This window comes from Dryobates pubescens, chromosome 34, assembly GCF_014839835.1.
Source record: "Dryobates pubescens isolate bDryPub1 chromosome 34, bDryPub1.pri, whole genome shotgun sequence".
Classification (NCBI taxonomy): Eukaryota; Metazoa; Chordata; class Aves; order Piciformes; family Picidae; genus Dryobates; species Dryobates pubescens.
The window spans coordinates 2,768,982-2,790,539 of record NC_071645.1 but is presented as its reverse complement, the minus strand read 5'-3'; the positions used below and the strand labels follow the sequence as shown (position 1 = coordinate 2,790,539).

Below are 21,558 nucleotides of genomic sequence, written 5' to 3'. Positions count from 1 at the left end.
CAAACTTCAGCATAAGCAAGGGTTGAGAGCTAGAGGCTGAAGCTCTGAAGTGAATGATGCCAGGGGACTCAGGAAATGAGAGCTAGAGCCAGCAGAGGGCTGTCATGCTCTGCTCAGCACAGAGCCAGCAGTAGGCTTCTACACAAATTAAGCAAGCCCACACAAATTCCATTACCTCCTGTCTTCTTCCAAAGGCTGAGATGTCATCCTAAAAAGAAGAGAGAATACAAAACCAGAACTCAAACCCCAGTGAACACACAGTCACATCCACCCTGAGCATTAGCAGTTCTTTAGAATTAGTTAGAAAGCCCCAGGAGAGAAATAAGTAAACAAACTGAAGAGTTAGCCTGGAAAACTGGATTCAGCTCACACCAGAAGAAGAAACAGGTTCTGAGCCTGTAGGTTTCTACAGCCCATAAACAGGACTCTGTTCTAATAAAGTGCAAGCTGTGGAAACACCACCTCTGCTCTTTGAACAGCAGCCTCCTTGAAAAGCTATTATGGACTGTACCTAACTATCAGCTTACTTCTGGCTAGTGTCACTCAAACATACACTGACAGCAAACAGGGGAAGCAATACAAACACAGTGATGGCAAATTGCTTCCAGTTCCTCATTTCTTGCCCTGCTGTTGGCAGGTTCAGGGTAGAATCTTTTCCCACTCCCCCACAGTTATACTCACAAGACTTCCTCAATTTTAGCAATGATCTGTTCTGCACATGCTCTTTCCTTCTCCACCGAATTCCTGTCACGGACTCGCTCTGCATCCAGCCTGCTCAGCTCTCCTTCTGCCAGGGTCAATCCCATGCTCCTTTTCTGCCTAGAAAAGGGGGAGAGGGAAGCATTATTTGAAACTGAACACTGACAGCTCCAGGGTAAAGGACCCAGAGGTTCTGGTGGACAACAGGATGACCACGAGCCAGCGATGCGCCCTTGTGGTCAATCAGGCCCATGGCATCCTGGGGTGTATTGGAAGGGGTGTGGTGAGGAGGTTGAGAGAGGTTCTCCTCCCCCTCTACTCTGCCCTGCTGAGGCCACATCTGGAAGATTGTGTCCAGTTCTGGGCCCCTCAATTCAAGAAGGACTTTTGGGAAATGCTTGAAAGAGCCCAGCACAGAGCCACAAAGATGCTGAAGGCAGTGGAACACCTGCCTGCTGAGGGAAGTCTGAGGGAGCTGAGGCACTTCAGTTTGGAGCAGAGGAGCCTGAGGAGTGTGGGGAGGATGGAGCCAGGCTCTGCTCAGTGCTGGTCAATGACAGGACAAGGGACAACGGGGGCAAGCTGGAGCAGAGGAGGTCCCACAGGAAAAGAAGGAAGAAGTTTTTACTGTGAGGGTGACAGAGCCCTGGAGCAGGCTTACCAGAGAGGCTGTGGAGTCTCCTTCACTGGAGACATTCCAAACCTGCCTGGATGTGTTCCTGTGTGACCTGTCCCTGGTGATCCTGCTATGGCAGGGGAATTGGACCCAGATCTTTTGAGGTCCTTTCCAACTCCTAACATTCTATGATTCTGTATGGAAAAACCCCTCCATTATTGGGTTGAAAATAGAGCAGTCACAACATTTCCCTGTAACATTTGCACTCCCTGTAAAGCACAGCTAAGATAGGCTTGGAAGGGACAAAGCTGTTTGGTATTTATCAAGAGAGGCAGCCACTCTGAGGGTCAAGAAAAAGAAGTTATTCTTTTTGCAGCACGCAAGGTTGGCTATTGGAAGAATATCCTTGAACTGAGACAGTTTGGTGTCTGAAAAAGTCCATTACTGAGCACTTGTCTTGGTGTATAATGCCTCCTGTTGGCACAGAACTCTTGTGACTTCACATGAAAGGGCATATTAATGATGAAATTCTACTATATGCCCATGACAGCTCTCTAAAGTGGATTATTCCATGCCCAAAGGGGAAAGGGTAGGAAAAAAGAAAGGGGAAAAAAAGAGACCTAAGCTGATTATAAACACAATTAGTAAGAAGGATTTATATGACCTCATCTATGAAACCATATTTTGAAACTGCCTCAAATAGCTTCAAGGAATGAAGAACGGAGGCTCTAAAAATAATCTTGCAATTGATTACTTGCAACACTGTCAAAAAACATTCAAGGAATGGTCACAGGGTGAGCCTGCAGGCCCTCTCCAGGGGCATCTTCCTGTTCAGTCCAAGATGAATTACTTTGCCCCTCAAGTCTGGGCTTCCCCTGTATTGGGCAGGCCTTGCTGTTACCTGAAATCTTCCAGATTCCTCTGAACTTCTGGACAGACTTTATCTTGCATGGTCTGAATGAACTGGCGATGAAGCTCTTCAGGAAGGAGTTCTGGTCTTCTTCTGTCTGTAATTCAGAAGACCAAAGTTAATAGACTATTCAAGGCCAGGTGGGATGAGGCCTTGAGCAGTCAAGTCTAGTGAGAGGTGTCTCTGCCCATGGCAGGGAGGTTGAAGCAGATGAGCTCTGAGCTCCCTTCCAAGCTAAGTCATTCTATGATACACACGTATCAGAGCATGCATTATGTCCTCCTCAAGAAACCTAGCAAGACTTGTCTCTCCCTGTAATACATGACAGTGTGTGTTTGAATTAACTCCAAGTGCATTTCAAACTTGCTTGGACTGCCTCAGAGAGCAGAAACAGCAGAAATAGATACCCAGGGCAAGAGCACCCTACCTAGTTCTAAGGAGATTTCTTCTGGAACTGGAACTTTGAGATTCTGCAAAAGAAAAGAAAAGAAAGGCTAAAGAAATACACACCAAATACCCCTGCAATAAAACAAAGAGTGCAGAGCATAGAAGAAAATCCCCTCCATAGCCATAATCACACAACCTGAACACACCTGAGGTGACTCTCATCCTGCATATTTATTACCCAAGGTTTATTTAAGCTAAACCTGCAGTACTACACCACCTAAGAGCCCAACACATAACAGTGAAGAAGTTTCTCAGGTATCCAAACAGCAAGTTTCCCAATACATCAGAAGAGCAGCAATTACTCACTAAAAGGCAATGTGCAACAGCTTGGGCTTGCTTATGGATCACAAAATTATTTCTCCTATCAGATAAAGCACTCCCCGTGATGTACTGAGTTACCAGGCACCCCAGACTATACACCATTCATTCTGCCACATTCACTGGGAACTTTTCACTTTGGAGGAGTTAAATAATTGCTTTGTGGGGAGAGTGGAGGAAGTCAACATGCTAGACATGCTTGAAAATCTGAGAAGTGGCTGGAACCTACTGCAGCTCGGTCCAAGAAGAACTGATAAAACTCAAGGAAGACACGCCGAGTCTCCTTGGAGTTGGTTTGCTTGTACAAGTCTGTGTAAAGGTAGCACAGCTGTGGGGAAAAAGGAAGGCAACAAATCAAAGGATGCCATGAGAACTCTTCTGACATCCTAAATCCAAGTTTTCTTTCAAATATTTCAAGGGATTCAGCATTGCTGAGCTGATATTCTTCTCTGCTACCTTCAGCCACCCAGACTGCTCTTCTAGGCTGCCCAGGTGAAGGGAAAGTAGGGGAGGTTGGGGAGAGGGGAGGAAGAGAGAGATCAGAACTTCCCCACAAACCACTAATCCCCTCAAGGTGGAATTAAATGCTTTCAAGAGCTAAGAACTTGTTTGTCAACAGTGAAATGTAAGCAGAAAGAGACAGTTCTCTCTGTGCTTCTCTTCACCTGTCTGTGAAACACTCTCATGCCTGCACAGGATGTGTATTTCTCTCCTTGCCAATCCAGCCATGGCACTGCCAGTTCCACAAGAACAGGGAGATCTTGCCACACTCTGGTTAAGACTACCAATTTGGGCCAGGGAAACAACCCCAGAACATCTTACCAATGCTGCAGGGTCAAACTGGGACACCACATGGTGCAGAAGAACAGCCAGGTGAGCTGGGCGAGATTTCAGGAGCTCAATGTTTTGGAAACAGCTGCACTGTCCATTAATCTGCAGAGATGCAAAGAAGCTGCTTGAATTATTCAACAAAGTTACTGTGAGCAAAAAAAAAAACCCACCTCAAACCAAAACCAAGCAGCTTTGTTCCAACAGCTTAGCTCCTTATTTCTTTAATTAGAATAAAAACTTATCAAGGCCAGAACCTTTGCAATGCCATTCGAACATCCCAGGAAGAGCTCACAACGATAAGGCTGCTTTAAAATAGTCTCCTGAGCACAATGCAATGAAGCACAATTAACAGCAAAGGACAGCTAAAATAACTCTCAGGATTAATAAATCAAAAGCCATGGTAGTAGTAGTAATGCAGAACCTGGCCTAGAGGTGTTCAAGGCCAGGTTGGATGAGGCTTTGAACAACCTGGGCTAGTGGGAAGGTGTCCCTGCACATGGCAGGGGGTTGGAACTAGGTGATCTTTAAGGCCCCTTCCAACCCAAACCATTCTATGAATCTATGAACTTAATAGAAACTAAATAAGCAAAGGGAAATTAAATAAGTCAAAGAGAAATTCTAGAAAGCCTGAAATTAAGAGAAGAAAGAGGAACAGAAAGAACAAGAAGATGACATATTGCCAGAAATTCCCCAAATTATTTCATTTGGCAAAATCAGCACCTACAGGGATCACATTCTGCAGCTCTTCACTCACCACACAAGAAGTGCTCAATAAGAACAAGTGCTACAGCACCTGCAGTTTAGGCACAGAGGAAAAGAATTCTGGCTGAGGGAGGAAAAAGATGTGGCTGAGGCTAAAGCAGTCGCACCTGCTCCTGTTCGGTGTCAAAGTCGTCATCCTCTGCTCCAATGATCTGAGGCCCCACTCGGGATAAAGGACTTCCAACACCAGACTGGCAATCCTGGGGTGAGTTGGAAGTGAGGGAAGAGAAAGAGCAGGGAAGGGAAGAAATGCACAGTGCTGTTATTCTCTTGGCACAGTAAACCAAGTTAGAGATGTTACCTTTTGTTTTATTCCCCTTCTCAAAACTCAGTGGAAACCCACGTGCCTTTCACTCGGCCCTGTCCAAGCTTGCAGCTGCTGTGAACTGCAAACTGCAGCTGCATCCAAGTTGCAGTTGTGAACTGCACACTGCAGTGGAACTGCAGCTGTGCCCAAGATGCATTCCTTACAAATGCTTCCATGCATCCAGAAACATTCAAGCAGATGACTCAACCCCAACCACATCACCCACAGATAGGAGCACACTAAGCACGTGGCATGTTTTCATCATTAAGATGACAAATGCCATCTCACTACAAAAGCAGAAATATGACTTTGAGAAGTCAAGCAGATGAGGTGGAAAATGCTTTAGAATTCATCCTAAGGATGAAAATAATACACTCAGACAGGTCTGCACTTTCTGCTGTGTCTCACTTCTACCTAAGCTTGAAGCCATCCCTCATGACAAAATATCCTAAAGGCTGTTTCCTTTACTGCTGGCCTCAAGGAATAAAATGTGTACAACTGCTCTACCTATTTTATGTCCAGCTGTTTCACTGCTGATTATGTATTTCTTGCCTCTAAATGAGCCTGCTCTTAAGCTCCATAAACATTTACTCAGCTAATTACCTTTCCTTGCACAACTATAATTGCATTTTATTTTCTAAAGCAAAGTTTGTGCATGCTCCATCTATGAAATGGGGGAAATCAGCAAGATTTTAATGAGTGCACTACAGGAGATGCTGTTGTAAGACTTTATGCTTTGTACTCACAGTATCTTGAAGCTCAGTCTTTTCTGGGCTCTCATCTGGATAAATCTGCTCCTTCAAGCCACTGCGAGGACTCTGGGGAAGGAGGAAGCTCTGGTGAGCAGCAGCAAAGGCAGGAAAATGAGAACTGCACAAGAAATCTGCCAGCCACAAGAGCCAAAACTTCTTCTTTCTCACAGAGTGAGCTGTTAAACAGCTGAGGGATGAACAACCAAACTCAAATGCATCATATGCACAGTTTCCAAAAAACCCCACCCCAACCAACCAAATGCAGAAGGAGTTTTGGTAAAAAAAACCCCAAAACCCCAGCGAGAGAAAATAGCAGAAGCCAGCAACTTCCCTCCACCTGCTGGGCAACCTCTTTCTCATGTGGCCCAGTAGACAGAGCTTTATTTGCAAAACCAAAATGCTGCAAAATTGAAGTGCATCCACAGCAACACTCAGGTCTTTTCAGCTAGGCTGCTAACTCAGCCTGTTGATTCCCAGCCTACAGGAAGGCTGCAGAGGGACTTTTCATAAAGGGTGTCTAGCAATAGGACAAGGGGGAACGGCTTGAAGCTGAAGGAAGGCAGAGTTAGACTGGATCTTAAGAAGATCTTCAGGTGGGTGGTAGAACTGCAATAGGTTGCTTTGAGTGATACTAGAACAGGCTGCCCAGGGAGGTGGTGGAAGCCTCATCCCTGGAGGTGTTGAAGGCCAGGCTGGATGTGGCTCTGGGCAACCTTATCTAGTGCAAGGGGTCCCTGCCCATGGCAGAGGAGTTGGAACTAGATGATCCTTGGGGTCCCTTCCAACCCTAACAATTCTATGATTCTATGATTGTGGATGCCCCCTCCCTGGAGGTGCTCAAAGCCAGCCTAGAGCAGCCAAGTCTAGCTGAGAGGTGTCCCTGCCCATGGCAGGGAAAATTGGAGATGATCTCTGAGGCCCCTTCCCAAATCAGCCATTCTATGATTCTACCAGGAAGAGAGCTATGAATTTTGTTGTGCATTTTATATACAAGCACGAGTGCTATCTAGTCAGATTTAGAGAGGGAGGAGGAAGGTTTCAAAATAGCCATGTATGCTCACATTCTGGAGGTGTATCTGACCCACCTTCCTTTTCACTTCCACCCCCTTGCAAAAATTTAGCTCCCACATGCTTAACTTCTAACAACAACTCAGGCCAAAACCCAAGTGCAGAGTCTCAGTTCCCCTGCACTAATCAGATAATGACTTCACTAATGATTAGGTGCCTAGAGACTCCAATAGGGAGATCATATGAGCCCACAGATTGCTAACTAATGAGTGAACAGACTAAGAGCTTTACTGTTGGCAATAATTGAAGCTGAGTTGGTAGAAGTGAGGCTCTTCCCCACTTACATGGATGGCAGCTTGCCCACCGGCTGGATCTGAGTCACAGCTGCCACAACCAGAACATTACCACGCTCTTAAAAGATGCTCTAATTGGCATCTCCACGTTCTGAAGAAGATGCTGGCATCCATCTTTCTTTCTTTGGTTAAGGGAATTGTGCCAGGAAAAAAAAAATCTAAATCTGGATTAAAAAAAACCCCAACAACCCAAACCCCTCATTATTTCTTTCCCAGTCCCTAATGGAAGCACAATAAAATATGCTTCTGCAGGGAAGTATTTTTGCTGTGTACAGAGAAGCCTGTTTTAGCAATACACAGTGCTACTGATGCACAGGCCAACAGAAGCAAAGAATCTGCACAAGAAAACCAAAACCAAAAGGTATCTAAGCAAAGCCATGGCGCTCACATCAGCAATGTCACTGTTTGGTCGGGAGGGGCTGTCCCCACTGTAATCCAGTTTGCTCACACAGTCCCCGCTCTCTGCCTCCACGTCGCTGATCTGCAGAGATTCTGTAACAGACCTGGAGGACAAGACTCCATCCTAAAAAGAGAAAGGGGGTGGGGAGAAATGGGGAGACATCCTTCAACATTAGCTGTTTCCAAATGCAGGTAGTTTTCATCACTTATAAGACATTTTTATACAAGGGTTGGTAGTGATAGGATGAGAGGGAATGGATTGCAGCTGGAGGAGGGGAGATTTAGACTGGAGATTAGGTAGGAAGACTTTTTTTTACAGTGAGGGTGGGGAGACACTGGACCAGGTTGCCCAGGGAGGTTGTAGATGCACCTCCCTGGAGGTGTTCAAGGTCAGGTTGGAAGAGGCCTTGAGCAACTTGATGTAGTAGGAGGTGTTCTTGGCCATGGCAGGGCACTTGGATCTAGATGACCTTAAAGGCTCCTTCCAACCCAAACCATTTTATATATCTAAGAACTGAAAGTCCACTGTCAATTCCACCACACACAGTCACACTGCCCTGTATTTATTGCCTGACAAGCTCTGCAAGCCTCATTGCCAGTCTCAACTCTAGAGGGTGCAATTCGCCTGTACAAGCAGAGAAGAGCAGGGCAGGGAACTCCTCCTTGCCCAGAACATCATCATCTCCCAGGAATTTCCACCCGGAACTCAGCACAGAGCAGCCTGACACATTCTGTTACCTGAGCAGAGCCTGTGGCTTTGGACAGCTGCTCCTGCAGCTGGGGAATGTGTTTCTTTGTTTCCTGTATCTCCTTGAGCAGCCTTGTGGTATGTGACCGGCTGTACTCTTCTTGCAGAGACTGAAAAACAATTTAGGAGCTTTCAATTCAGTATCTCCTCAATATCAAAGCTGAAAACTACAACCTACTACTAATCTGCATTCCATTTCCACATTTTACATAATAAACAGCACATCTGTACACATTTCAAGTAGATACCAGCCTAGAGAAGAGCATACTCTAAGGGGACCTTGGAGCTGCCTTCCAGTAGCTGAAAGGATCCTACAGGAAGGCTGCAGAGGGACTTTTCATGACAGTGTCTACAGACAGGACAAGGGGGAATGGTTTAAAGCTGAGGGAGAGAAGTGTTGGACTGGATCTTAGCAAGAAGTTCTTCAGTATAAGGATGGTGAGACTCTAGAATGGGCTGCCCAGGTGGTGGATGCCTCCTCCCTGGAGGGTGTTTAAGGCCAGGTTGGATGAGGCCTTGAGCAGCTGAGTCTAATTGAGAGGCATCCCTGCCCATGGCAGGGAGGTTGGAGTAGATGATCTCTGAGGTCCCTTCCAACCCAAATCATTCTATGATTTTGTGTAACTGGATCTCTGGTGTTAGGCTGGTATATAGAAAAGCTAAGCTGCAACACAAGCTCTGCAAAGGCATGGTGAATGTGCTGCTAAGAAGGGATTCAACAATCAGTCTTTGTATCTGCACCACTGCTTTCTTCCACCTCCCTCCACCTCACACAGCTCCAGTACCTGCAGCCGCTCCTGCTCTTTCTGTAGCATCTTTCTCAGAATCTCCACCTTCTGGTTATGGACAATATTATTTTCCTCCTAGAAAACATGGAGAGATTAAAGGTTGGGGTGGGGGGTTGGTGGAGCTGGGAAGAAAGATAATGGAATGGATATGCTCAACTTTTCATCTACTTCCTAATCTGTGCTCTGAAGCCCTGGAAGAAACAACTAAAGTTTCCAAATCCTGTCCTGTGCATTCTTTCCTACTTTGGAACACAGCTATCAGCATGAAACAAATCAATACATAACAACAGTCAGACCACAAGTGTTTGCTTAGTTGCTTTCTCTGCTCTTCTTTGCCTTATCTACTTTTGAACAGAAGTTTCAGCATGCCTGACTCGGACCCAACCAACACCCAGCCTCACATGATGCAAAAGGCAGTCCAAGACAACCTGTGATTAACCCCTCTACTGTATTTCTATTACCCTCAGATGGAGCTGGCTATTTTTACTGGCAAAATGGTTTTCCCCACTGGGTAGCAGGATAAATATTCCAATTCCAATTTGTTGAGTTGTGCAAAACAATTCAAGACACACACAAAAAAAGAAAAGATTCAAGCCCAGATGGTTTCCACTGCTAGATTGGTTCTTTGGAAAAAAGAGCTTTAAATCTTACCCCCACCAGCACTGGGCTAGTGATCCTTTCTGCATTTACAGCTGTGCCAGGAGAATGGGGAGATGACATGATGGGAGACATATGCCCAAATGCTGCCAGATCCACTTCAGAATCAACTAATGGAATCTGAGGCGACCCTGGTGGGCGCCCCTGAACAGTGAGAGCTACATAGGAGCCCGCTGCAGGGAGAAGAAGAAGAAGAAGAACAAGTCAAACTTCAGACACACTGACAGATTTCTATGGTTGTCCTTTCATCCTAGAGACAAAGCTCAGGCCACTGTCAAGTCTGTTTCAGGTAATCCAAAAACTTGGCCTTGAACACAGCCAGGTTGGATAAGGCCTTAAGCAACCAAATCTAGTTGAAGGGGGTATCCCTGCCCATAACAGGGAGACTGGAGTAGATGATCTCTGAGGTCCCTTCCAACTTGACCCATTCTACTTCATACTCATCCTACATTCTCATTCTATATACATTCTCATCCTACATACTCATTCTACATTCATACTCATCCTTTGTTATGATCCTAGAATCAGCCTTGCAGGCAATGCAATTGCCAGTCTATCAGGTTACAATTATCAGGTTGCTTTTACAGCACACACATGCTCACACCACAAAATAAACTGTGCTGGGGTGGATGGAACCACCACTATCACCTTCTTGGTACAAAAAAAGTTATCAGCCAAGCATGACAGCATTTTGCAAGCACCATACAGTTCTACCTACATTAAGAGTGTCTCCATAGCTATGGGGGAATCAAAAGATGGGAAGATACACAGGCAAAGTTTGATAGTAACTTCAAACATGAATGAAGCTAAGGAGAAACTCCAGAAGCATGTGTCAGCTCAAGCCTGGGATGTCAGTGAAGTTTCACTTCAGTGTTTCATACACACCCTTCGTCTCTCAGCATGGTTAAACCTCATTGTTGTCACTTGACTGCTGAATTGGTCATTGGTCCTTTTAAATGAAGTCTTTCATGCTTTAAAGGAGCACAGTGACAAAAATAGTAACCTGCCCTTACTTACACTTGATCAGCTTTACCACCTCCAAATGGTTTGAGTGTGTTACAAGAGTGCCATTCACCTGGGGAAAGGGAGGAAGCAAAAGTTAACAGTGTTTAGCTCCTGGTTTCCAACCCAAGGCAGCCAAACACTAAAGAACAAGCATATGAGGAATATTGTCCTTGCCCCTCCATCACCATGTTTTTTCAAGACACTAGCAGATAAACATTTGCTCCTTCTAACAGTTTATCTAGGTGAGAAGAGCTCTGCAAAGACTAAAACTATACAAACATACCAAAGGAAGCCAAGGAAGTGGACACAAAAAAAGCAATCCACCTCTGCCTGGGCAGAAAAAAAATGAGGGTAGCTATTTAAACTCCTTTATTTCAATGCCTACTTGAAATCTCAGCTCTTTGTGTGCAAAAACACCACAGCATTTTGTAGCAACAGTTCAACTAAGTTGTGGTTTTAGTTCCTGATTTGATTTCTTAGCTGTTTGAAAGAGAGGACACAGACCTGAGGGCAGTTAGGGGATGAAAATGCAACCCCCAAAGACTATTTATTTACAGCTAATTAGCAAGAAATTTCTACTCCTCCTCTCCCCTCCCCAACCTCTGTCTTTATTTCATGTGTAATACCTGAACTTTGCAGGATGCTGCACTTGCCTCTGTGTCTTTATATCATGTGTAATACCTGAACTTTGCAGGATGCTGAACTTGCCCATAAAGTTCTGCAGTGAAAGTGATCTCCAGTACAGAACCCCATCATTCAGCAGTGGGTTTTCAGTGGTTGCTGTCCTGGTATCCCCTGAACATGGAAACTTAGCCCCTTCCCCTCTCCCACAAGCAAATACAAACCTCACAGCAGACAGATCAGTGACACTCCTTCAGGGAAAGGCAGCATTCAATACAAAGGGTCAATTTCTCTGGTGATTTGAATGCCCTTACCTTGATAATTCTATCACCTGTTTGCACTCCAGCCCGCATGGCTGCTCCATCTAGAGAAGCAAGAAAGGATTTAGTTCCAGTTTCAGCAGAACTATTCAAAGCAAGACCAGAAAGATTTCAAGCACTTCTGCAGTCCCACACAAAGCTGCTTCCTGCACTCACACAATCACCAAGGCTGGAAGAGACCTCAAACACTCACTCAAGCTTCCTCTGTTTCTAGCAGATAAAAATCTCTGAGTATCTGGACTAGAGCAGCTCTGTTCTCATATTGCAGTGGCTACATCAAACCACAATCCCACCAGGTTCCAAGCAAGACTTCCTCTCAGACACAAGAGGGCAGTTTCCAAATCCATCGGATGACGGCATCCCGGCGGCGCAGCGCACCGTCCTTGCGCCGAGCTCTAGCCATGCCGCGTGCCAGGAAGGCAGGAGCAGTTTTCTCCTCCAGCTCACTCGTGGTTCTTTTGACTCCCAGGAAAGCTGTGCAGGCTGCTCCCTGGCCACCACACTGGGCAAAGGCTGCTCACCTTCCTTGACGGACTGCACGAAGACCGGATTGTCTCCGCTGACTGTCAGCCCAAAGCCGTTCTCATCCCGTTGGATAACAACACACCGCTGAACGAGACCTGGATAAGAACGGTGGGGAGAGGGCAGGAGAAAGAGAAGGAGAGAAATACAAAGAGACACAAGCTAGGCATCAGTCCAAAACCTTATCCTCCTAGATAATCACAGAGCACTGAGAGAAACCGGTACAGTACAACAGAGGGAAGAATACAGGAGAGACAGGAACAGGGCATCAGTCCAGAAACAGACAGGAATGGCAAGACAGGTCAAGCTCATTGCTTCAGTTACACAAAACAGAGATCTCCAAGAGCAGAGATGCAGATAGCTCTGGCACATCAGACACAACTGGAGGTACAAGCAGCTTTTAAAGAACAGCAGCTATGTACACAAACCAATGAGCATCGCTCCCTTTGTCTGTATTCATAGCTCCTCAGGGTATGGTAGAGGGCTGTCACCTTCCAGTACATCACCCAAAGCCACCAAACAACTTTTACAATCTCCTCTGAAAAAAACCAAGTCACAAATCTCTCAGACTAACTTCTGCATTTTGGACTAGGCCAGATTTATTGATCAGGAGAAGTCCTCCCAGTTCTCAGCAAAAATCTCCTCTGAAGGCACCTGCTGGTCCAGATGACAATACCACACGGAACCTGAACAGCAGCAGTAAAGGAGAACAAGACACACTTGGAACAGGACTTCATGATTGTCACTCAGCTCCTGGATGACAGGGCCAAAGTTCTAGGAGATGGGAGCTAGAATCTGCTCCTCCTCTAACCTGCTGAGTGACAAAGGCAATCTGTTCTGCTTCCTGGTGGCAGGATTACTCAGGATGTGACCAAAAACCTGCTGCAGAGACGGTGGGGACAGCATCTTGGAAAGGGGAAGTGCTGGGCAGTTTTCTTGAGCTTGGAAGGAACAAAAGCAATTGTGAAGATGCTGTCCCAGCAACAGTGCCTCTTCTGGAATCATTTTTAAGGAATTAATTGTAACAATTGTAACAGAGCCATACCCCTGTCTTAGATTCCTGTTGCCCCATCAGAGCCCCTTTCACTTCTCTGGAGCAACTCCCAATGGAAGTGAGGAGCCTCAGTGAAAATACTCTCTCTGCCCAGTCATCCCTCTTCTCCTTAAGGTTGGCAGAGATGAAAATGGTTGTGGGAATAGTGCAAAAGGTTCCACTCCAGAACCTCTTGCAGCAGTCAGGTCACAGTATCACAGCCCAGTAATTCCCTCTCTGCCAGCAAAGCAGAAGCAAATTGTGCTACACATCACAATCTACAGCTGATGGAAGGGATGCAAGGTGAAAGCAGGCAAGAGTACCACAACCCACCACCTTGCAGACCCTGTTTACATGGTTAAGCAGAAGAAGATGCCTCTCCCTTCTGTACCTCCCATTTTTCTATATGACCAAGCTTCTTTAAGCCTCACTTCACAAGAATGATGCCCCAGGGTGGGGTGTGGGAAAAAGAACATATGCTAGTTCATAAAAACAGCTCAGTTTAAAGCCTATGCCAGATGCACAGCTTTTATGAGTAAGACACCAACTAAATCTCTTGACTCACAAGAACTGTCCCTGTTTAAAGGCACAGCACAGCTCTGTGCCCTCGTTGCTCTTCCACTGAAGCTCTTCCTTTCCAGGAATCAATAAACCCTGCATCTACTGAGAAGCTTCTTCCTTGCATGAAACTGATGCCAAAGCAGTGGCAATGCAGGAGGACCTTCCAGAGTATAATTTGAGTTCTAACAATAATCAAGTTCAACTATACTGAAGCCCCATCCCTGGAGACATCCAAGATCAGCCTTGATGTGGCCCTGGGCTGCCTGATGTAGTTGGAGGTGTCCCTGCTGACTGAGATGACCTCTGAGGGTCCCTTCCAACCCAATGTAAACTGTGCATCTGTGCTTTACATCACAAGTCTCAATTGCACTCAAGATCTTTTAATTTCAGAATGGAGAGGCAACCACAATTAGGACAACTTGAACCCAAACGAGTCTGTAATTGCTTTTCCTCCACATCTGTTCTCTTCAGACAAGAAGCAGGTGCTTCATCCTTGCCCTACCACAATGTAAAAGGCTGGAACGAGGTCCACATGGGCCAGCTGAGAGAGGCTGTGCTTGACAGAGACACACAACAGCTTTAGAGTGATTTTAACGAAGCTATCTGAAAGTTTTCCAAAGACAACACTGTGACCTGCAGAACTAGATCAGCACTCTGGCTGAACCAGGTAGACTACAAAGAGCAACCCTGAAGTGCTCCCTTTTACTGTGCTGTGGGGGGGGGGGGGTGGAACTCAGCAGAGAACTCCTCCTGAATCTGTCATTTGTTCACTTTTGTTCTTTAAGTGAAATACATTCAATGTGAAATCTGCTTAGTGGTGGAATGTTAAGATCAGAGCAGCAGTGTTTTCATAACCCATGCCTTGTACCTTGAACATTTCCTTAGACACGCTGGAATGGGCTGAAAGGGAAGCTACAAACCATTGAGAACCTAATAACACAGAATCACAGAATTGTCAGGGTTGGAAAGGACCTCAAGGATCATCTAGTTCCAACCCCCCTGCCATGGGCAGGGACACCTCACACTTGCTGGCTATGCTTCTCTTGATGCAGCCCAGGATGGGATTGGCTTTCTGGGCTGCAAGTGCACCCTGGTGGCTCATGTTGAGTTTCTCATCTCCCACCACCCCCAGGTCCTTTTCTTTTGCAGGCTGGGCACTAACTGGCTTGAGAGCAGCCCTGAGTTTGCAATAGCTGCCACCAACATGCCTGGGTATCACTGCAACTGACTCTTAACAAGGGCTTGCAGTGATAGGACAAGGGGGAATGGATTGAAGCTTGAGGAGGGGAGATTTAGACTAGAAATTAGGAAGAAATTCTTTAGAGACTCTGGAACAGGTTGCCCAGGGAGGTTGTGGATGCCTCCTCCCTCCCATGGCAGGGAGGTTGGAAGAGCCATCTCTGAGGTCCCCTCCAACCTAAGCCACTCTACGATGATTCTTCAGTCAAGAGATGATTTACCTTCTTCTCTCCTACAGATTTAAATGACTGCAATTAATTCAATCAACTAGGAAATCTCATTTCCCTAGCAGTGCACAACAACTGGAGCAAGGGTTCAGCCTAAAAAAACCCTGACTCACTGGAGAGAACAGACACGTCAATTCCACATCCCATAATACAAAGTAGCTTTTCCTCTGATCAGACTTTTGTGGGACATGGCATGGGAGGAGCCTTGTGAACTCTAACCTCCCTGGAGGCATGAGGGCCACAATGGGAAACTGTAACTCAATATTGTGATTTGAAATGAATCACTCAATAAACAAAGCCAAGCTCCTTGGGGTTTTGAGGAGGTCCCAAAGGTTTCACATCCCTTGGGAAGTTCTCCTTTCCAGAAATGATTTGCAGAGCCCCTGCTCTGCAAAATAAACTATCAAGAAGATTAATATATATATATAAAGACTTCTCACAGGATGAAATTCTGCATTTCATTTAGGATGCTCATACCAAACACCACACTAGAAGCATTCTCCAGGTGATCTCTAAGGTCCCTTCCAACCTAAGCCATTCAATGCTGATTCTTCCACTAACCTGGTAACAGAAACCCTGTAAAGCCCCTGCAGATACTCCCTGGTTTTAAATTCATGGGAGGTATTGACTTGATAAAACCATTCAGAACAATGGCACTGAGCAGTGTTCATAAAACAAGGGTTGGGAACCTCACCAGCAAAACAGCAGCATGGATTTGGACCATGATCAATAGGGACTATCTGCTGCCATGGCAACCACACATTCAAGCCCTGTGGTCAAGTGCCCCTTGCACTACTGCCTGTTACAAGGGCACTGATGAGAGGCTTGCAAGAGTCCTTTCATGATCTGCAAAAATGGCAGTCACCAGATAAAGACACAAGCTGCAAGAAACTGAACAGGAAGGGGCAGCCTGATTTAAAAGCATCTCACCAGGGGTAAAATGATGAGAGTCCAAAAGAAAAACGTTTACAAAATTACCCCAAAGTTGCAGGGAATATATGGAAGAGTCCCCTATGGAGACAGGCTGTGAGGGGCTGCCCAGACTGGACAAGGGGAGGCTCTAGGGAGACCTCAGAGCAGCCTTCCAGTACCTGAAAGGAGCTACAGGAGAACTGGGGAGGGACTTTTTACAAGGGTTTGTAGTGACAGGATTAGAGGGAATGGATTGAAGCCTGAGGAAGGCAGATTTAGACTGGAGATTAGGAAGAAATTCTGTCCAGTGAGGGTGGAGAGACACTGGAACAGGTTGCCCAGGGAGGTTGTGGATATTCCGTCCCTGGAGGTGTTCAAGGCCAGGTTGGATGAGGCCTTGAGCAACCTGGGCTGCTGGAAGGTGTCCCTGGCCCACGGTGGAGTGGTTGGACATATGTGATCTCTAAGTCCCATTCCAACCCAAACCATTCTATGAATCTATGAATTGTGGAAGGTTATGACACTAAACAGTCAGTTGCAGCTACCTAAACCTCCACTCACTCTCTCTCCTGATCACATAAAGGTTGTTGACTACATAGATAGGAGATGGGTGGATTTATGGATGCAAATATCACACTCTATGTTTCATGGCACTGCAACTCAGCTTCTGTAGGTCAGAATGATTTCCCTACCTCACCACTCTGCTCCCCCTTCCCAAGCCACTCACATACTTCAAGAAACTCTGCTCTCTTGCTTCTTAACTAAGAATTTCAAGAGGTAAGAACAAACCCAGACACAAAAGCCCCACCTCCCTTTCCTGCTGTCATTCAAGACTGTTTTATTCTTCCCTTTCCAAGGGCTAGCCAAAGAAGCCAGCTAGCATCCACTCACCAGCAAGCAAACTATCAGCACAGTATTTCTACTTCTAGCCTTTTAAATAGTTTGGTCCCATCCAAAGCAAACAGCAGGCTTCTCTACACATACCACAGAACCTGGGGAAAAATAGAGGGTAGGCACAAAGGCAGGGCAAGGATAACACAGCAAAGGCCACAGGAAAGGAAGGATGAGTGGAAACTGCTCCCACAGATACTGGGCATGGATCGAGCATCTGCAGGAAGCTTTGGGGGAAGTAAAGGCTTACATTAGGAAGTCATGTTTCTTTCTGCCACCCATGAAAAACTAGGACACTGCACAGACGCAGGGAGAAGTATAAACACAGATACATTCCATCAGGCAGACCAAATGTTTCCTGTAATTAACCTACAGCAGTTTGACAGCACCTCCAGAACATTATGGGCAAGCAGCACTAAGCAAAACTGCAGGTTCAGGGCTCTAATAAGCCTGAGCTGTCACTAAGCACCATGGGGAGGAACACCACCAGGCAGCACCAGGGCTTGTCCTGCTGGAAAGCAGCTCCATGGAGAAGGACCTTGGAGTCCCAGTGGACGGTTAAGCTCTCCATGAGACAGCAATGAGCCTTTGGGACCAGAAGGGCCAACAGCATCCTGGGGTGCATCAAGAGAAGTGTGGCCAGCAGGTCTAGGGAGGGTCTCCTCCCCTCTATTCTGAGACCACACCTGGAATACTGTGTCCAGTTTTGGGCTCCCCAGTTCAAGAGAGACAGGGATCTGCTGGAGGGACACTAGTGGAAGGTGTCCCTGCCCATGGCAGAGGGGTTGGAACTGGACGATTTTGGGGTCCTTTGCAACCCAAACCACGATGCCATGATGCCTGTGTAGGTTTAGAAGGAACTCATCAGGAATGGTGATTTTGGGGGTTTGCAGGGTTTTTTTTTTTGCCTTATTTTTTAATGCTCTTTAGAAGCAGAGCTATGATGCACTTTGTTTTCCATAGGAGGTTTAAGAGGCTGTCTCCCAGCCATTAACACCTGGCAGTTTTATTCTAGTGGAATGATGAAGCTGATAATGGAGGAGTTATTGCATCTGCTCCCAATCCCTCTGCCACAGCAGGTTATGCAGCAAGCAATTTTCTCAACAGAGGGAAAATAAATAAATCAGAAAGTATCACAGACTGTTTTACACCTCAAGAGAAAGAACAGGAGAGGAAAAAAGAAGGCAGCTCATGAATGGACAAACATGAAATGCAGCAGTAATGGCCATGTAGCAACAAGCCTTCAGAAGCCAGAAGGATTCAAAAGAAGCTCCCACCAGCTTGGGAAACCTCCATGTCTTCCAGTTTCTAAGATATGAGTGCAAATATCTTCAGAGATCAGGAATTCCACTAGTCACTAAGATAAGGGTAATATGGAGAGAGTGTCCCAGGCTGGGGACTGAGACATCTGAGCCAGTGCTGTGTGAGGGCTGCTCCTCCCCCAGCCTGCTGTACACCTGTCTGTTCAAGCCTCCAAGCCCACGGTGCAGCAGTAACACACAACAACAAAGGACTGCCAGGGGAAGTTTCCCCCCTCTTGAGAACAAAGAATGGTGAATGAAGCTCATTTTCTTGTATTTTTTTTGAAATTACAGGGATATTTTTCCCCTCCTGTGAAACATGAAAAGGAACTGACAGGAGAGCCTCTACAACCAGCGCTAACAGATCACTTGCTAGCTCACCCAGGTTAACCTCTGCAGTTACAGCAAAACACGAGATTCTCCTAGAACTAAACAAACCCAGCAGGAGCTGCATCCTCCTCCAATGCCAAACACACTCAGTGGCACAAAAAAAAAACCCCTCCAAGAGGAGCAGTTCCAGTAAGTTTCCCCCAAGTCTCAACAGCCACCAGGCAAACCCAGCTGACAGCCTGCGCTTTCCAGCTACAGGTTAGTTTCCAGCAACTACAAAATGAAACAACTACAAGCTGATAGCAACATTGAAACCCGCTCCCTGCTGCAGAGCCAACCATGCAGATCGTGTAAAGGATTAAAAAAAACATCAACAACAACAACAAAAAAAAAAACAGCCTTGGGTGCACAGACAGAAAGCAGGGAGCAGACTGCAAAGGTGCAAGGCTGCAGCAGCTGCTTTAGCTTACCATACGTCTCGGATCTACTCTCCTCCGAGCTAGACTTTGTCTTCTTGGAGGAGCTATCTGCACGAGAGCAGGAGAAAAGGAGAGAGAGATATAGAAAATATGGAGACCAAACATGAGAAAAAAAAACAAAACAAAACAAAACAAACTTCATGAAAAACACAGACTGGTTTATTAGGTTAAATCGTGCAAAACATGAATAAGATGTGAACGAAACACAGGTGGAACACTTGGAGCGAGGGGTGAATAATACGAGCGTGAAGACACAGGTAACACCACAAAGAAATTAATACAGGATCCAAGACATAATAAAAGAAGTTCCTTGGCAATGAAGTACAGAAAGTATCCTTGGGAAAAACCAGGCCAAGCTGCTCTGGGAACGTTTATGGCCAGAGCAATTGCCGCCTGCATTCTGAATTCGGCCCTTGGAAAGAAAAGGAGGTTACGAAGGCCACAGCGCAGAGTTCCTCTGGCAGAGCAGATCACAGGCACTGCAACAGTGGTGCCAGGTAACAGCTCTCAGAATTGGAATGACTTTCAGTCAGATGGAGATCAGAGGATTCCTGAAGTTTGCTTCTGAAGAAAACAACCTCCTACAACACAAGCCTATAGCCTGAGACCTATCCCAACCTCAAGTAACTTCACATTGCCTACTGCTAAGGACAAAGGGGAATGAGCCAAGCACTGACTCAGGGTTTGGGGTTTTTCCCCTTACATGGGTTTTTTTAAACTGCTATTAAAAGCCCATTTTTTGGGTGCACACTAGGAAGGAGTCATGCAGCTAGTGGCAGAAAGCGTGAACAGGATGGCTCTAAAGGATCAGCTTCAAATGTCCTGTGCAAAACCCCCCACACACACTACACAAGATCTTCTACCTTTCCATTCAACTCTCATCTCTTCCACAAGCCCCAGGGAAAAAAACTGGGCTACACAGCAGAATGCACAGGCACGAAAAAAAGCACATTGCATGGGGCCAGGAGGCTCAGACAAGAGCCTGTCATGCATTTCATGAACATACACAGTAGTCACTGGGTTAGTGTTTCAGAGAAAGAATGAAGTATCCCTGCATGCATCCTGATTTCCAAGCCAGGCTTACCAAGCTGACCCTAATTCAACCTTTTGCAAGGGTTAAAAATAAATAAATATATATAGAGAGAGGATAAAATACCCTTTAAAAAACAGACATTTGTCTTCAAGGACATTATGGTGGGAAACACAAATTTACTTCAGAAGTAAGAGATGGATCAAAAATCCACCGAGGCTCCAAGGAAAGAGGAATAAATCCAACAGGAATAGTGGCTGCAGCAGAGGCTAGAACATCTCCAATTTCACACTCCAACTAAAACAGCTAATAGAACTACTCACAACTAATTACAGTATCTGCCTCCTGAAATTTCAGACTGATTTTTCTGCAAGAGGAAGTCGTTCTAATTATTCACTGACACCACTAATCCAGGTTTATTCTTGCCCAGTTAGCAGCTGCTTTGTAGATCAGCGTCTTGAAAAGCGAGTCCATATGCATTTCAATGCCTGCATGCTTCAGAAAGCCTTTGCCACTGCACAACAATGCAACTCTGAAACCCACCTCTGTTGACACACACAAATCATTTCTATTCCCAGCCCCAGCAAGCCTGGATTTCCCCCTGGGAAGCGGTAGGACTTTACCTGTTGGATCAAAGTCGTGCGTGCTACTGCAGCGTTCAACCTTCTGCTTCTTGTCAGCTGGAGACTCTCTGCTCAGAATGCTGCCGTGTCTGTGTCAAACCAAAGCACAGGATCAGAAAAGCAGAGGGGGAAAAAAAACAGAGGAGCAGGCTGCCCAGAGAGGCTGGGGAGCCTCCTCCTCTGGAGACATTCAAAGCCCATCTAGATGTGTTCCTGTGTGACAAGCTCTAGGTGGTGCTGCTCTGGCAGGGGCTTGGACTCCATGATACAAAATTATCCAGATTGGAAAAGACCTTCAAGATCATCGAGTCCAACCTATCAACCAACACCATCTAATCAACTAAACCACAGTACTAAGTGCCTCATCCAGTCTCCTTTTAAACACTTCCAGTGATGGGGACTCCACTACCTCCCTGAGCAGCACATTCCAAAGGCCAATCTCTCTTTCTGGGAAGAATTTCTTCCTAACATCCAGCCTGAACCTCCCCTGATGCAGCTGGAGACTGTGTCCTCTTGTACTGCCACTGCTTGCCTGGGAAAAGAGACCTTTTGAGGTCCCTTCCAAGCCCTACACCATTCTGAGATCCTGACCACCATGCACAGCACTGCCCAGCTGCCTAGGCACTTGGAAATAGCTACAGCTAGTTCTGTTTGCTGACGAGGAACTGTGATTAAAATGAACAAATTAACTTCACCTAAAAAAATTGCTTATTCCCAGGCTGAATTCAAGTGGAACAACCAGACAGTAGAGACTAGATATTGGTAAGAAAGTCTGTTCAGTGAGGTTGGTGAGACACTGGCACAGGTTGCCCAGGGAGGTTGTGGATGCCCCTTCCCTGGAGGTGTTCAAGGCCAGGCTGGATGAGGCC

At 46.1% G+C, this 21,558-nt stretch overlaps 1 protein-coding gene across 1 annotated transcript in view; it reads right to left on the bottom strand.

Annotated features, from left to right (window-relative positions):
- Positions 1 to 21,558, bottom strand: part of ARHGEF12 (Rho guanine nucleotide exchange factor 12) — a 78,264-nt gene that overhangs the window by 21,765 nt on the left and 34,941 nt on the right. Inside the window, exons 3-19 of the mRNA XM_054175966.1 lie at positions 20,690 to 20,778; positions 19,028 to 19,084; positions 12,063 to 12,161; positions 11,536 to 11,585; positions 10,613 to 10,670; positions 9,590 to 9,768; positions 8,936 to 9,013; positions 8,141 to 8,260; positions 7,392 to 7,526; positions 5,637 to 5,708; positions 4,691 to 4,783; positions 3,813 to 3,923; positions 3,220 to 3,318; positions 2,653 to 2,695; positions 2,217 to 2,322; positions 682 to 819; positions 176 to 208 (exon numbers count right to left, since the gene is read on the bottom strand). Of these exons, the coding sequence (XP_054031941.1) occupies positions 176 to 208; positions 682 to 819; positions 2,217 to 2,322; positions 2,653 to 2,695; positions 3,220 to 3,318; positions 3,813 to 3,923; positions 4,691 to 4,783; positions 5,637 to 5,708; positions 7,392 to 7,526; positions 8,141 to 8,260; positions 8,936 to 9,013; positions 9,590 to 9,768; positions 10,613 to 10,670; positions 11,536 to 11,585; positions 12,063 to 12,161; positions 19,028 to 19,084; positions 20,690 to 20,778 (1,560 nt within the window). The remainder of the gene's footprint in view (positions 1 to 175; positions 209 to 681; positions 820 to 2,216; positions 2,323 to 2,652; positions 2,696 to 3,219; positions 3,319 to 3,812; positions 3,924 to 4,690; positions 4,784 to 5,636; positions 5,709 to 7,391; positions 7,527 to 8,140; positions 8,261 to 8,935; positions 9,014 to 9,589; positions 9,769 to 10,612; positions 10,671 to 11,535; positions 11,586 to 12,062; positions 12,162 to 19,027; positions 19,085 to 20,689; positions 20,779 to 21,558) is intronic.